General features: G+C 38.6%; 1 protein-coding gene across 4 annotated transcripts in view; it reads left to right on the forward strand.

The window, feature by feature from the left end:
* The window catches only part of Atp8a1 (ATPase phospholipid transporting 8A1), a 219,798-nt gene that overhangs the window by 82,464 nt on the left and 120,226 nt on the right, over nt 1-17,108 (forward strand). For all 4 annotated transcript variants that reach the window (XM_048364487.1, XM_048364486.1, XM_048364485.1 and 1 more), the window contains 5 exons: nt 6,103-6,175; nt 10,269-10,374; nt 13,019-13,101; nt 14,268-14,317; nt 16,113-16,182. In XM_048364487.1, coding sequence (XP_048220444.1) covers nt 6,103-6,175; nt 10,269-10,374; nt 13,019-13,101; nt 14,268-14,317; nt 16,113-16,182 — 382 coding nt within the window. The remainder of the gene's footprint in view (nt 1-6,102; nt 6,176-10,268; nt 10,375-13,018; nt 13,102-14,267; nt 14,318-16,112; nt 16,183-17,108) is intronic.

The following is a 17,108-nucleotide window of genomic DNA, read 5'->3' on the forward strand; positions in this document are numbered from 1 at the left end:
TCTTCCATCTGACATTTGGTTTTCATTTTTTATGCTTTTTGTTATGGCAGTATTGGGGGGTTGAACTCAGGGCCTGGTTGCTATCCCTTAAATTTTTTGCTCAAGGTTGGTGCTCTACCCCTTGAGCCATAGCCCCACTTCCAACAGCTCTAACTTTATATACTTATATTCTCCACAGTCATCTCTGTGCAGTCATTACCTGTAGACCTGCAAAGATGAAGGAGCAAACATTTCTTGAGTTCCTACTCAGTCCTGAGTCATGTGGATGTGGATTTCAGAATCTGACTTCCCATTGTTGGAGGGGCCCTCTATTATTAACTCACTACACAAATGACCGTGTCAGGAAGAATACAGATAAGAGTAGTACTTACATTATCAGAAAAATTTGAAAATTAAATGAGTACTGTTTTTAAAATGCCTAGAATAGTGTTTGGACACAGTAAGCCCACAGAGAACTACCTCTAGTTGATTTCACTCCTCATACCATATCACTTTTTACGAGCATCAATTAGTTGTACAAAAGTATTTCATTTTAACATGTCCATTTGTGCCAGGGTCATTTTAAAGTTGATAGAATTTAGGCGGAGACTCAGGTAAGTAATTTTCCTACAGAGACTTTAAGCTGCAAACATGGAAGACAGAGTTAAAATTTAGTTTAGCCTGGGCATCAAGTATAAGCTACTTGTATTACACTGTATTGATTTTGGAATGTTAAGAATACTCACTTTTAGAGCACAAGATAGTCTTATACCTATAGAGGTCATTCATTTTTTCTTGTGATTTCATTTAGCATCTTCAATCTTAAGTATATTTCAGTAAATTTCTTGTATTATTGAGCAGGAACAAGTAAGTAGAGAGGTAAAATTTTTACTAACTTGAAAGTTCATATAGTGAGCAGAGGGACCCCATAGCTTTGCACATTCATTCATCTGGCATTTTCCCAATCTTCTCCAATTGGCTTTGATACCAAGGAAAGCAAGGTCCTCGGCTGTAATTCTGATCAAATACAGGCATACAGCTGCATCTTCATGCTCCTGATCTTAAGGAGTACAGAATAGATGACTCTGTAAATCACAACTACAGCTCTGAACGTGGACTCCAGGCCAGCTGTTCCGTGGCTTCATCTTTCAGTATGAGGCTGCTTGGATTCTAAATGTAAGGCCTGTGAGCTGTATATAGTTTACTGTTATACTTGAATTATATTCACTATAGAAGTGTCAAGTTAAGATGGCCCACGCCTATAATCCTAGCTACTCAGGGTACTGAGATCTAAGGATTGCAGTTGGAAGCCAGCCAGCATAATTTACCACCAAAAAGCCAGAGCTGTGTCTCAAGTGGTAGAGTGCTAGTAGCTATGAGCAAAAAAAGCTCAGAGACAGCTCCCAGGTTCTGAGTTCAAACCCCAGCACTGACATACTCACATAGTGACTGACTAACTTAATAAATGAAATGTCAAGTTAAAAAGCATTTATTTACCACTTATATATGCATAAATTACATAGTTTCATTTAGTCAGTTTTGAAGGCAAACTTGTATATTGTCATACAGATTTTGTTGACATTAAAGGTAGGCGGATGGTGACTGTATTTCTGCTCTGTTAAATATATTATTATAATAGTTTACAGAGATAAAAAAAATTACTTCACATGTAGCTGCTACTTCAAAATTGTATAGTTCTTTTTATCATCACTAAGAACTATTAGCTAGCAAATAATCTCACAGATTAATTCCTTTCTATTAAAGGTCTGTTATTCTCTACATTAATAAAAATCAATATTTGGGGTATGAAGAGAAACCAACATTTACTTTCAGCCTTCATGTAGCCCAAAGATATGCTTCTTTTCCAGAACTGTTTCCGTAACATTTTTTCTCTTTTTCTAACTTTTATTGTGGAAAATTTTAAGCATAAACAATGAAGAGAAAAAAATATGCCATTGATAGCTTGAATAGTATGCACACAAGTCGAATTTCAGTCCACTTCTGTCTTTATTCCATGATTATTTTGAAGCATATCCCACATAAGTTAGGGTTTGATTAACTATCTATTATACTTCCCCATTATATGTTCTAGCAATTTTTTAAGTAAATGATAATGGTGGTGGTTCTCCAGAGGGATTACTTTAAATATGTTCTATGCTTAGTCATTTCACTATGGTTTATTATTCAGATAGTATGATTTCCTATTTTCCAGTCATTTATTTTCTTGTTTCATTCTGGCCTATAATTATATATGAAGGGAAAAATATTTTACTCTGAGGCAAGAGCTAGGCTCACTAAAATATTCTTCCAGGTGTGACCACACAATAATGAGATCTAGCACATCTAAATTAGCGTTTGTCTTCAAAGCATTCCCCTTGGCCAGTAATTATTTATTTATTCCAGTGATGCATCCTTTCAGAGAATGTTTTTGTACCACCTTAGTTGTAATTGCCTTCAGAAATAATTTGAGTCACATAGAAAACTAGGTCTCATTACTTTGGTCTAAACCAGTGTCTAGCAAAGAGTATTATTGAATTAACTCTGAAGGACAGATTCATGGCAAAAAGTTAAGTCTCCCAGCCAGAAATTCTGATTTGGAACAACAATACCATTATCCCTGGGCTCAACAGGGCTGGGCTTCTAGGGCCAGAGACCCCCCACTGCACCAGTTGAGTTCCCCCAGGTGTTAGAGGAAGGGAACATATGGTCCCTTGTTTATAGAGGGTATTGACTGGGGTCAGGTGCTCGCTCACTTTGGGGAACCTCATCCCCCCATTCATAAAGTTGCTCATGTCCTGCTGACAAGAAGCCCTAGTAAACACCATGGAGGAGTCTCGGCACTGATGAGAAGACCAACCTCTGTTGCTGACATCACCAATTCATCATATTTACATTCAATGTGAGTATAACCAGCACTGGGTCTGTGAATGGCCGTGTTCAGGAAGATGGCTTTTACACGGGTCAGCCTGAGAGCATTGCATAGGTCTGTATAAAACTCAGCAGCTGGAGATCTCTCTGTCCAGTTATCACTGTTTCTCAAAAGCGAAATTCAAGATAAGTGCTTTTACATTCCTGCCAGTTATTACTCAGAGAATTAACCTGGCACACCCAGATAAGGCAGTGGGCAGGAGAAAATCAGCTCTCTCAGAGTCAGCAGAGGAACAGGTACCTGGTTGCCCCCAGGGTCTAGAAGACACATCATGGCTGTTGCCTGACCTATGTTAGAATTTTCAGAAGAAGGCAAAAGAAGCAAGCTTTCCTCACTGTTTGTGAAGGATGCCAATAGGAAATTGGGGACCATGAATAAGCTAAGATCACCAGCCTAGTGAATAACTTGTCAAAGCTGGGTGGGGGATAAGACATGGTGAAAAGTAGCCTGGAAAGCGTGACAGGGGTTGAGGCTCTGTGGAGCTAAGTGGCAGACTGCACTTGAAACAGTACCTGCAAAGAAGCCATGCATCTGAGGACTTCAAGTCAACCCCAAAGCCACATGGGTCTCAGAGCTAGACGTCATCCTTTTCGTGAAACCACACACCAAGCAGCACATAATTCTGGAAATACAGTAAATTCTCAATTCAGAAATGAGCAACCAAGGGGCTGGGGATATAGCCTAGTGGCAAGAGTGCCTGCCTCGGATACACGAGGCCCTAGGTTCGATTCCCCAGCACCACATATACAGAAAATGGCCAGAAGCGGCGCTGTGGCTCAAGTGGCAGAGTGCTAGCCTTGAGCGGGAAGAAGCCAGGGACAGTGCTCAGGCCCTGAGTCCAAGGCCCAGGACTGGCCAAAAAAAAAAAAAAAGAAAAAAAGAAATGAGCAACCAAGGCCTCTGGGGTCAGAGGAGCAGCTGTGAGTAGGAGCAGCCTGGGGGAACAGAGCAAAGTGGGAGCCCTGCGGTGAGTGGCTGGCCTCACAGTTCTTCCCAAAAGGCTGTTCTTTGACCTTGCCCATCATGTCCACTTTGCCCAGAGTGGCCCGGAAGCCCAACTCTTCCTGGAAAAAAAGTTTGACTTATCATGAGTATGGAGAAGTATTTAAGGAAAGCACAAATGATGTGGCTTGATGCTAAGAATAGGCTGTTTTTTATTCTCATACTCAACTAAATCAAGAAAAATGATTTTTAGTACCTAGCAGATTGTACTAACATACTGATTTTTCATTATTTCACAATAGAGAATGGCCTTGTGTTTAAAACTACTTAAAGATATGTGGACCAATAGAGAACTTGAATTTTGATATCTTAAAAGTTACCTTTAAATGCTACCCTTGGTGGGAGGGTGGTACTGGGGTTAGAATACGAAGTGAAAGCCTTCATCAGAGAATAGAAAATGGGATATAAGTTAATTATAAATACAGGCATCTAAGTGAATTACAGATTCATTTGAAAGTTACATTAATGGTAGTATCTGGAACTTACAAAATTAAAGAATAATTGGTGAGATCAATTAGACATATCTTCAGATTTTAAATTCTGGGATTCTTTGAAAAGGAAATAGGCTTCGTCATGGAAGATAAAACTATGAATATTCCTTACCACTTCAGTTTCCTAAAAAGTAAAGCAAAAAATTATAAATATGAACCACAGTACATCTCAGTAAATTTTGTAAAGCCCCAAAATAAACTATTTTAATAAGTAATAATATTTTAGGAGAAATGCATGCTAATTTTTCTGTCTGCCTGTTGATAGGTCATTTAAAAGTTCTTGGTCCCTCTTCTGCTCTTAAAACTAAACCAACAATATTAATGATAATTTTGAGAATTAATAGACCAAACTACTACATGAAAAATAAAACAAGATGAATTTTAATGTAAACATTCTAATTTTACTCCCTTGATTTGGGGGAGAAATATATTTCATTAAAGAGGTTGTGTGTGTTCTGTTACTTCAGGTACTATTTTCTTCAGTTATTTCTTCCTTTCAAACTTCTGGTTTTAAAATGTGTAGTTCTTGCCAGTCAACTCATTGTCTTTGTAACACTCTATATAACCCAAGAGCTTTCTGTAATTCTTCTCGTAATTCTTTTTGGTGGTATTATTTTTTCCTTGGCAAATTCAGAAATTTTTTCTTCCTAAGCACAAAATTTTAGTGTGTATTTTGACTCTACATTTCAATGATATCTTTTGTTTTGGCATTCCCACTTAAATGTTTTTCCTCCTTTTCCCTTTAGTCTCACAAGTATATCACCCTGAGTCTAATAACAGCTAGATTGTAAAGAAAATGCCAATTTTGTTTGTTTGATATAAAAACATAGAATACATCTAATAATCTGAAGGCAGGAACAACACAAAAAGTTCCAAACACCTTTATGATGCTTTTTGTACATATACAGAAGAAATGTGATGTGCTTATATTTGTGCCAATATTTGTCAGTGGCAGATGTTGATACAAGATGTTAACAGCTTATTATTCATGTTTTATGTCATTTAATAATAATGAAGTGTTTACCACTAAAAGTAATGCTTTATTAAGACTAAAGCAAAAGGGTTAATATTTCATAGTAACTTCATTAATAGAATTGAAAAAAATAAAAATATTTGGAAACTGAAGACATTCACTTCTAGGTATTACAGAAGTTTTGTTATATTAAAAAAAAATTCACTCAGCATCTGTGTCTCACACTAATCCTAGCTATTCAAAAAGGCTGAGATCATAGTTTGAAGCCAGCCTAGGCAGAGAAAGCTAAAAGTCTCTTATTTCCTATTAATCAGCAAAAAAATCTGCAACTAAAGGTGTGGCTCATCCAACAAATGTGAACAAAAAAAAATGCCAAAAGAGAGTATGAGGGCTTGAGTTCAAGTTCAGTATAGTATCTCTCTCTCTCTCTCTCTCACACACACACACACACACACACACACACACTCACACACACATTTCCATGTAGCTACTACATATTTGACATGAACTACAAAGTGGTGTTTTTTATTGTACTACAACCCATGTTTTAGAATGCTTGAATATGTTTTACAAAACAGCCATTAAATCTATGATATCTTACTTAGAAATTCAGGCCAAGTGACATTTGATTCATCAAGGGTATGCAGGAATAATGATTTGCTTGAAACGTGAGTTACAAGATTAGTGAGATGGTAGAAATGAACCAAGTTTGCTTTATTTCCCTGCAGGCAGAGCCCACAGACTGCAGATGAAAAGACATTTAGTGATTCGTCGTTGCTGGAAAACCTCCAAAATAATCATGTAAGTGACAGAAAACCATTATCTTCACTAATGGATGAAAACTAATGAATGTTTCTCAGCTATCTTCTGTGTTTATATATTGATTTTTTTCAGGATCATTTTAATAGTTACCAAAACCCATTATTGTTAATCCTTTTTACATGGCTAACATGCATTTGTGGTAGTTGGAAATGTACTTTCAGTATTATCATTAATCAGTACTCTTGTTTTTAAAAGAGTTTAATTCTAAGTAATTATAGAACTCAATTTTTATAAAACAACTCTGTTAACAAATCATATATATGTACATATATGTAGATAGATAGATAGATACATAGAGAGAGAGAGAGAGAGAGAGAGAGAGAGAGAGAGAGAGAGAGAGAGAGAGAAAATTACTGGGCAATATCATAAACTAGTGAAAAATCTGTAACCAGAACTCAAGATGTCTATGTTCAATGTGAACATCTCCTTATGAAATCACTGATAAGGGTTCCCTTTTGGCCACCCTTATCAGTGATATCATAAGGAGATGTTCACATTGAGCATAGAAGGGAACTCTACTTCATTGTTGGTGGGAATGTAAACTGGTTCAGCCACTCTGGGAAGCAGTATGGAGAATCCTCAGAAGGCTAAACATAGAGCTCCCCTATGACTCAGCAGCCCCACTTTTGGGCATCTGCCCAAAAGACCACAAACAAGAACACACTAAAGCCACCAGCACAACAATGTTCATCACAGCACAATTTGTCATAGCTAGAACTTGGAACCAACCCAGATGCCCCTCAGTAGACGAATGGTACATATACACAATGGAATTTTATGTCTCTATCAGAAAGAATGACATTGCCTCATTTGTAAGGAAATGGAAGGACTTGGAAAAAATTATACTATGTGAAGTGAGCCAGACCCAAAGAAAACATGGACTATATGGTCTCCCTCATAGGGAATAATTAGCACAGGTTTAGGCTAGTCACAGCAGAGGATCAAAAGGGTCCAATAGCTATACCCTTATGAACACAAAAGATGATGCTAAGTGAAATGAACTCCATGTTATGGAAATGACTGTTATATCACTGTTGTAATTACTTTCAACTTGCCATGTGAAACCATAGCTTCTATTATTGATGATCCTCTTGTATGCCCTTCATGTGGTCATACCTTCACTATCTCTGTATCTTATCTGAGTACACTGGAAACCGTGCATACAGGTATTAGAACTAGGAAACTGTAAGGGAATACCAAAATCAAGAGACATGGGATAAAAAAGACAAACCATTACAAAAGCAATACTTGCAAAACTGTTTAGTGTAAATCTACTGAACAACTCATGGGAGGAAAGGGAAAGGGGGAGGGGGAGGGGGGAATGAGGGAGGAGGTAACAAGCAGTACAAGAAATGTATCCATTGCCTAAAGTATGAAACTGTAACCGCTCTGTATATCAGTTTGACAATAAAAAAAAGTAAAAAAATAAAAATAAAAAAAGAAATCACTGATAAGTCTTCACTTCATGAGATTAAAGTTCAAGGTGTTCTGGTATTTAAACAGTTCCTCAATACCACTCTAGCTCAGTATTTCCAATCTTAGACTTCACAATCATCACCAAAATGGTTCTCACTCCAGCCACAAATGGACTTAATGCCCCTCAGTAAGGCCATAGCCCTTAGATTCATCAACAAAATATAGCTTCAGGATCCACAAAACCTCACCCTAGACCACCTCTTCTTGCTCGTGTCCTCATTTCAGTAAAGTGTGCTATCACCTGTCCAATTACTCTTCCCAAGAATTTAAGGCCTATCTTTAATCTCTCTTTTTCTCCTTTGTCCAGATCTTCTATGAGCCACCAAGCCCTTGTCAGTACTGACATGTGTCTGCTATAATTCATTCTCAGCCTCATTTCCCTTTGTCTAGACCACAGCAGCCCCTGTGTGGGTTAGAGCCACAGCCTCCTAACCTCCTAAATCTCCTGGTTTGCCTTCCTCCTCTCCAGTTGTTGTTGCAAATGGTGGACAGAATGATGCGATGAAAGTCCGGTCCTATGCCTGGCCTGTGCACTCAGGCCTCCCTCTTGACTCAGAGTTTTGTGATTGGGCCTCCAACCTGGTCTCTACCCTCTCCATCTGAGTTCCTTTTCACCTCTGCTTCCTGAGACTGCACTGGCTTTCTTTGATCTTCTCAAACACACTTCATTTCTCCTTCTTCAGAACCTTTTCAGTTGCATGCCATTCCTCCCTGGTAGAAATCACTGCTCTCAATTCTCTGTGATGCTAAAACATCATCCACATAAATCCGTGTTTGTCTTGAGGATAGTCAGACTCCCCAAGCCACCTCATGTGATATTTGCACATTCTCTTTAGAGTCCTTAATACTCAGTAAATAAATCACACTTGTGTATATTTACTTGTTTCCCCAGTAGTCTAAGCTTCCCATGGCTGAAACCATCTCTTAGATGGAACAGTTTACAAATCGTTTGATTGACCTTCCCATTCACTTTTTTTGTTGTTTTTATTTTTTACTCAACATGTTTGTTGGTTTTGTGTCCATTTTTAGTTGTTGTTGTTTTTTACTATAATTTGAATTGCATTCCTTTTCATCAAATTTGGACCGGAAGCTGTTTAATTTTAAATATCTGGCTTCTTTTTTTCTATAAACTCTTAGTTCCTTAAAGGAGTTGCTTTTCCAGTCTTTTCTCAGGCCATAAGAGTTCATTATACAAGGAGCCTTTCATGTTCTTCTTTTAGTAAAACATGTATCAGGTTAAGGTTACCTTTTTTTAGAGGAAAGTGAGCAGTGTATTGCAAAGAAATCCCATTATCATCATTCCTCCCCTCAAAATAAGATCAGATACCTGAGACTTAGTTCCTGTCTGAAATTATAACCAGGCAAGTGGCTATTTTAGAATTTCTCCCTATCCTCCAGGGTTAGGATTCATCATCATTTTCCACTATACTAGTTCTATTTGACAACAAAGTTGTCTTATATAAATGTTCAGACGGTGGGTGAGCTAGGTGCCTGTGGCTCATCCCTGTAATCCTAGCTCCTCCAGAGGCAGAGTTCAGAAAAATTACAGTTTGAGAACAGCCAAGGCAGAAAAAGTACATGAGACCCCATCTCAAAAGCAAAAGTTGAGGGGCTGGGAATATGGCTTAGTGGCAAGAGTGCTTGCCCCATATGCATGAAGCCCTGGGTTCGATTCCCCAGCACCACATATACAGAAAATGGCCAGAAGTGGCACTGTGGCTCAAGTGGCAGAGTGCTAGCCTTGAGCAAAAAAAAAAGAAGAAGAAGAAGAAGCCAGGGACAGTGCTCAGGCCCTGAGTTCAAGGCCCAGGACTGGCAAAAAAAAAAAAAAAGCAAAAGTTGAATGTAATGGTAAATGCCTGCCATCCTCACTAACTATTTATGCATAAATAGAAGAATCACAGTCCAAGCCACCCTGCACAAAAAGTGAGACCCTATCTCATATATATACGTATATATATATACGTATATATATATATATATATATATACATACGTATATATACATATGTGGGTATGGTTCAAAAGATACAGCATCTACATAGCAAGTGTGAGACTCCGAGTTCAACTCCTAGTATTGCCCTACCCCAATTTGTCTGGAAGGTGAATGAACAAGTACAAGTAATAGTAATTGGAATGGAAATATACTTTCTTCATAATACAGGTTGGCTTCCCACAACTAAACTCATATTCCCAAGCTGTTCTTTCTCTCCCTCCCCCACCACCGTGTGTGTGTGTGTGTGTGTGTGTGTGTGTGTGTGTGTGTGTGTGTGTGTGTCCTGGAGCTTGAGCTCAGGGCGTGGGCACTATTCCTGCTTTTGTGCTCAAGGCTAGCACTCTACCAGCTGAGCCATAGCTGCACTCTGACTATTTTCTTTTTGTAGTTAATTAGAGATAAGGGTCTCATAAACTTTCCTGCCAGGGTTGGCAGGATCCTCAGATCTCAGCCTCCTCAGTAGCTAGGTTTACAGGGCATGAGGCACCAGCACCCAGCCCAAGCTTCATTCTTAAGAGCTAGATCTGAAGTAATATAACTGTCATCAGTGTTAAAATGTTTAACTGAAAAGGATTAAAAATTTTGTGTTTCTTTCTCACAGCCAACAGCACCTATCATATGTGAATTTCTTACCATGATGGCAGTCTGCCACACTGCAGTTCCAGAACGAGAGGGTGAAAAGATTATATATCAAGCAGCATCTCCAGGTATAAATGAGACAGCCATGAAGTACTTCCCTGTGGAAAATAGTTTAAGCAATGGAGATTCTGTAGATTTCAAAAATATATTTAATTTGAAAAGGTTATATAACCAAAGTTTCTTTTTTAAGTAAAATTTTCATTTACTTATGAAAAAAAAATCATGCCTTCCAGGATTAACTGGATGTTAAAGTATGTAACATGATACATGTACTTTTTGGTATGCAACCTGAATTACATAGGGAGATGAATAATAAAACTCATGTGAATGAATATATACTCCTGATTTCCTCCTTTTTAAATAAGAATAATTTTGTACTAGTTATAAATACCTTTTGCACAGACGCAGAAAGGAAAAGGAACAGCTGTGTGCCTAGAAATAATGATTTTATAATACTTAGTTGGGTAAGGTTTTATACACTTCAGGGATTCCATAAAATATTTATTAGTGGAGGGACTGGGAATGTGGCTTAGTAGTAGAGTGCTTTCCTGGCATGCATGAAGCCCTGAGTTCGATTCTTCAGCACCACATAAATAGAAAAAGCTGGAAGTAGTGCTGTGGCTCAAGTGGTAGAGTGCTAGCCTCGAGCAAAAGGAAGCCAGGGACAGTGCTTAAGCCCTGAGTACAAGCACCAGGACTGGCAAAAAAAAAAAGAAAATATTTATTAGTGGAGCGATCAATACTTAATATGTAGGTTTCATTTTCAGAATATGATTAGGTAAATACCAATTTGATAACTGAAAAGGTTACTAAGGAAGAGAGAGCACACATTGGAAAGGAAAACACTTTACCTTTAAACTATGTAAGCTGGTTTCTGTGACTTGTAGAAAACATTGAACTCCTGCCAAGGAAAGTTCACATTTCATCTGGTTAGAATAGCACCTATGTGGTTAGGGTTTGTCTTCTGATTTTTTTGTTTGTTTGTTTTGGGGGTCTTTTTTTTTTCAGTGTCAGTCATGGGGTTTGGATTCATAACCTGAGTGCTGTCCCTGAGCTCAGAGATAGCACTCTTGAGTCACAGCTCCACTTCTGGCTTTTTTCTTTTGGTTGTTAATTGGAGATAAGAGTGTCAGGACTTTCCTGCTAAGGCTAACTTCAAACTGTAATCCTCTCAGCCCCCTGAGTAGCTAAGATTACAGGCATTCTGCATTTGTTCCTAGGTGTTTTCTTCTCCCACACCCTCTCCTGTTAATGAAAAGGCTTTAACATAGTGATGAAAGTAGTTAATATATAATAAATTATTCACTTTAAGCAATTTAACTTAAATCTTTATTGACTAGTAAGTAAGTAAATAAATAAAACTTAAGACAATTTTGTGCCATTCATTTGGAGAGAAGTTTCTAGAGAATTTTCTGAACTAAGGGGTACTTTTTTAAGGGGTACTTTTTTTCTTTTAGGTGTTGAGGACCAAACTCAAGGTCTTGCACCTGGTAGCCCTTCCACTGAGCTAAATCCCACGCCTCTTAAGTGGGTACATTTACTTGAGGTCCGTGATTAAAGGAACCAGACTGACCCAATGCAAAAGTATAACAAAGTTTATTTCACATCAAGCATGGAGATCACTAGCTGACCAGTCAGGGCTGTCTCCTTGGAGGGCAATCCCTCCCTGATCTCACAGGCTACTTTTAAAGCAAAGAAAACCAAAAACCGCAAAGCTGCTGTTACCAACAACAGCTGCCCTTTAACACCATTGGTTCACACAAGGGAAATTCCAGCGTGAGTTTTCCTGATTGCCCATCTACCTTACCTATTTTGGCTTTGATACCGGGAACTGGCCTCGGTATCAGGAACGTTTTGTAGAAGCTGTGCATTCTACAGCAGGTGGTCACATAGCACTGATGCAGGAGGTTAACGCAGGGGGTAGAGCAAGTCACAGAAGCAGAATTTTGCAGTCAGGCTGACCCAGTACCAACTTTATTTTAACAGTTGCTACCATGTTTACCTATTGCCACTAAGCAAGCATGAGTGGGCTAAAATAATTCAGTACTCAATCATAAGTAAACCAACCTGACAGTTACCATGACATTCCTATAACTACTATAGTCTATGACTATGATCATTTTTTAACTGTCCTTTACCATGGTCGCTACCTAGATACAGAGGGGAACAAGGGCTCCCTATATTTTTAAATGTCAAACTACAAGAAACTAGTCTCACGGGTGGGGGTGCAGCCCTGTAGCATGAAGTCATCACCAGGGTTTAGAAGCTGTTATAATTCTAATACTAAAACTTACTATATTTAGTCACGCAGGTTCTCAGGTTAGTCCTTACAATTTAAATGGTCTTCTCTAGGTTTACATGTCTAACAGTGAAGCTTACCATTCAGAAACAGGATATCAGGATCTGTATGTGTCTCAGAGACTGAAGATTGTTTTCTTCAGAGGGCTAGGGGTGTACGACAGTGTTGCAGTATTTGCCTAACATGTACAAGGCCTGATTGCAACCCCCAGCATTGCCAAAAGAAAAAAAAAGATTCTTCTTTCATTCCTTTGGCATTTGTGTAGCTTAAAAAGTTTTACTAGCAGGTGCCAGAATGGAAAGACTTTTGATGAAAGTTGTATTACATGCTCATATGAGTGTATTTCTCTGTTTCTCCTGTATCGGCCACTTCTTTCCATTCTCTATTTGCTGTCACCTGCTCTCCTGAAACAGACGAGGGAGCGCTGGTCAGAGCCGCCAAGCAGCTGAACTTTGTCTTCACTGGAAGAACACCTGACTCGGTCATCATCGATTCAGTAAGTTACAGATGACTTAAGTTCCTGATACATGTGCATAGCTTCAAAGAGAAGGCTGTTAACATAATGATCCCAATAAAATAGCAGCCCCTCCCATCTGTCCTCACAAACAGACACACTCTATTCCTTCATCTATTTCCTGAAGCATTTATCTCACCTCCAGTTCTGTTTTAAGCAGCAGCAGGCTTGAACTGATGGATATGTCACAAAAAATGACATCTGAGAGGTCTGGAAGCTTGTGATGAAACATGATTAGTCAGAAAGGAAATGCAGAACCACCAGGACAATCTCTACATGCCCACCTTGAAGGCTATAGTAAAAAAATATTGATAATATCGAATGCTAATGAGAATGTGGAGCCAGTAAAACCATCATATATTGATAGTAAATGTTAAAGTGGTACAACCCTTTCCTAAAGCCTTTTTTAAAGTTTTGAATAACTTCCAAGCTTACATCTGACCCTGCAACTGTACACAATTACATGGGACAAATTGAAGTCCCTATCCACCAAAATTTATGCATGTAGCCCAAAACTGAAAACAAACCAAATGCTTATCACTAGGAGAGTGAATAAACACATTGTGATATATTCCTACAAAGGGAATAGCTAAACAATGAAATAGAATGTCTTACTGATTCAGCAGTGTGAATGAATCTCAAAAACATGATAAAAAAAAGAAGCCAGACACAAAAGAATGCATCCTTTTTAATTTCATATATATGCAGCTTAACATCAAGCAGAAGTGATTAATGGTGATAGCATTTAGAGATTGCCTCTTATTTTTTGACTGTTTCTTGTTTTTGTTTTCTTTTGTTTTGTTTTGTGCTGAGGATTTTTGTCAGCCCTGGGGCTTGAACTCTGGGTCTGAGCACTGTCCCTGAGCCTCTTTGTGCTCAAAGCTCACACTCTACCACTTGAGCCACAGTACCACTTCTGCCTTTTTCTGTTTATGTAGCACCGGGGAATTGAACCCAGGGCTTCATGCATGCTAGTGAAGCACTCTACCACTAGGCCACATTCCCAGCCCTGTTTTTTACTATTTCTATTAGCCTGGAGTTTTGTGTATGTTGACATTTTTATAATAAAATTGCATGACCAGTGATTATCTCTAAGAAGCTAGAGTTTTTTCCAAGTCTGTATAACCTTATGTTTCATTCCTTCATAGCTAGGGCAGGAAGAACGATACGAATTACTCAATGTCCTGGAGTTCACCAGGTAAAACACCTACTCACCTAACTCTGATTTGTCACAATGAGTTCCTATCGATTTTACTTTTCCCCTCTTAAATGACTAGAATGTGTGCTTTGTTTTTATTTATGCTTTGCTTAGGCAAAATGTTAAGATTTCTTTTGTATGGGGATGGAGGCTAATCTTAGAGCTTGAACTCCTGGCCTGGGCGCTGTCCTCAGCTTCCATGCTCAAGGCTAGAGCTCTACCACTTGAGCCAAAGTGCCACTTTCAGCTTTTGTTGGTTAATCAGAGATGAGTCTCACAAACTTTCCTTCCCAGGGCTAACTTCAAACAGGAGTCCTCAGATCTTAACTTCCTGGTTTGCTCGGATTATATGCCCTGCTAATGTTAAGATATTTAGTACATTTTATAGTTACATCCATAAATAAGAATTAAACCCCTTTCTTCAGGGTATTGAAACACATGAATCCTGGAAGCAATTCAATCTGATTCACAAAACCAAGAATTGAATGACTTGTGTGTGTTAGTCAGCTCTCCAGTACTGGAACTAACACCTGAGTTCATTTGCTTATAAAGAGGGAAAGGTCTATTTTGGCACATGTTTGGAGATACTCATCCATGGGCATTTATCCTGGTTTCTTTGAACCTATGGTGAGGTAGCACATCATGACAGAAGCACAAAGCAGAGCAAAACTTCTCACCCCATGGCAGAGAACCACGAAGGGGTTTAGGGTCACACAAACTATTTTAGGGCATAAACCAAATGACCAAAAGACCTTCCACTAGACCCCCATCTCTTAAAGACTCCAGCACCTTAGTGGGAACAAGACTGTAACACCTGGGCCTTAGGGGACATTTCAGTTCTAAACTATAGCAGCTACTGATCTGGCACATCGTTATACCAAAAGGCGCCAGGATTTATATGGAGTGAATGTGAATCAGATAGCAAGTTGCTGTTCTGATTGTGTGTTCACGGTATCTATTTGTCTTTAGGATAATGAAACCACAGAAGATAAGTTATCATCCAGGAGGAGAAAACAGGAAGCAAAGTGACTGGCCTGTTTATTTCTTAAGGTCAAATAATAGAGGTCTTTAGTTATAGCCTCCATTCAGGCCTTCAAGGATATGCAGTTTCCCAGCCAATGTACAGTCTTAGCACAGCCACCTTCTCAGCTTCAGGGTCTTTAAGAGTACCTTGCCATCATAGGATAGCTATGATCATTGAAACCAAATGATAAATGCTCAGGTTATTTCTTAAAGTGCTAGTGTTCTGTATATTAAAATCACCATTTATCCTTACTAAAAATCTATATGGCAGTGGGTATTAACACTTGCTGGTTTCTAGAGAACCATTTTGTAAATTGCTCCTCAGAGGCAGTAGATAATACCCTTAAAAACATAATGTAAGCTGGGTGCTGGTGGCTCACACCTATAATCCTAGCTACTCAGGAGGCTGAGATCTGAGAATTGTGGTTCAAAGCCAATCCCCTCAGAAAAGTCCCCTTGAGACTCTTATTTCCAATTCCCCACTGAAAAAATTGCAGGTGGAGCTGTGGCTCAAAGTGGTAGAGTGCTAGCCTTGAGTAAAAGAGCTCAGGGACAGGACCTAGGCCCTGAGTTCAAGTCTCATAACTGACAAAAAAAAGTGATGTAACTTTGAAAGTATCCACACAGGGGATATGTTTCTATATGTGGAAGAATGGGACTCACAATTCAGTGGAATTTATTTTTTCTCTGAGTATTAAATAGGTGAGGCATGATAAACATATATACACATCTTCAGGCTCATGACCCATTATGGAAAACTTCTTTCTTTCAGTGCTAGAAAACGAATGTCAGTGATTGTCCGCACCCCATCTGGGAAGTTAAGACTCTATTGCAAAGGAGCTGTAAGTTTTTATTTTTGTCTTTCACTGTTTTGATTTATGGTGGTTTATAATGTACGTGTTAGGCATTCTGCTGTGAAAATGCAACACAGATGTTTAACATGGAGTTGCTGACATCCACTTTTGTTGGTGTTTTATAATAATCCTCTTCAGCCTCTTCTGGCAAAACGTGAAATTCCTTCTGAGTAAACTTGGGGTGTTGAAACAATTTGGCCTGGGTTATTTTTATAGTTCAGTTTTTGATATCTAATATTTGAGGGTTGTGTTATGTAAACCATGTTAGCTGATGACTAAATACAGAAAGCATTTCTAAATTGTATTAGAATGTAATAAGACACTATAGTTTTAATCTAATTGCTTAAAGACCATAAAAGTGGTAAAAAGGAAAAAGTAAGATCACATTGTTGCTAGAATTTCTTCATGTAGTTAATTGCTGTTTGCCTTGCATTAGTCTAATTGGAGCAGAATTTCTGATTATTGGTTGGCTTTGGTTTATTGGCAGGTTATATGTTCAGAAAATAATCATGAATTTTCCTGGTTAAAAATACATTTACACTCTGGAAAAATGAAAAATCAACCAACGAGGGACTTTTTTCCCCCTTTGATGGTGGGGGTGGTGGTACTGGGGCTTGAACTCTGGGCCAGGTCACTGTCTCTTGGCTTGGTTGCTTAAGGCTAGTACTTGACCACTTGAGTCACAGCTCCACTTCTGGCTTTTTTTTTTTTTTTGGTAGTTAATTGAAGATAAGATTGTCATAGACTTTGCTGGCTGGCTTTCAACCTTGATCCTCAGTTCTCAGCGTCTTGCCTAGCTAGAATTGTAGACTTGGTACCATACTCAGCCCCCTCCCTCCCCTATTTTTTTTAATTGTTAAGGTCAGTGTTTTCCTTCTGACTTGTCCTTTGTAAATTTACCACCTGGGAACTTT

Source organism: Perognathus longimembris, chromosome 16 (assembly GCF_023159225.1).
Source record: "Perognathus longimembris pacificus isolate PPM17 chromosome 16, ASM2315922v1, whole genome shotgun sequence".
NCBI lineage: Eukaryota > Metazoa > Chordata > Mammalia > Rodentia > Heteromyidae > Perognathus > Perognathus longimembris.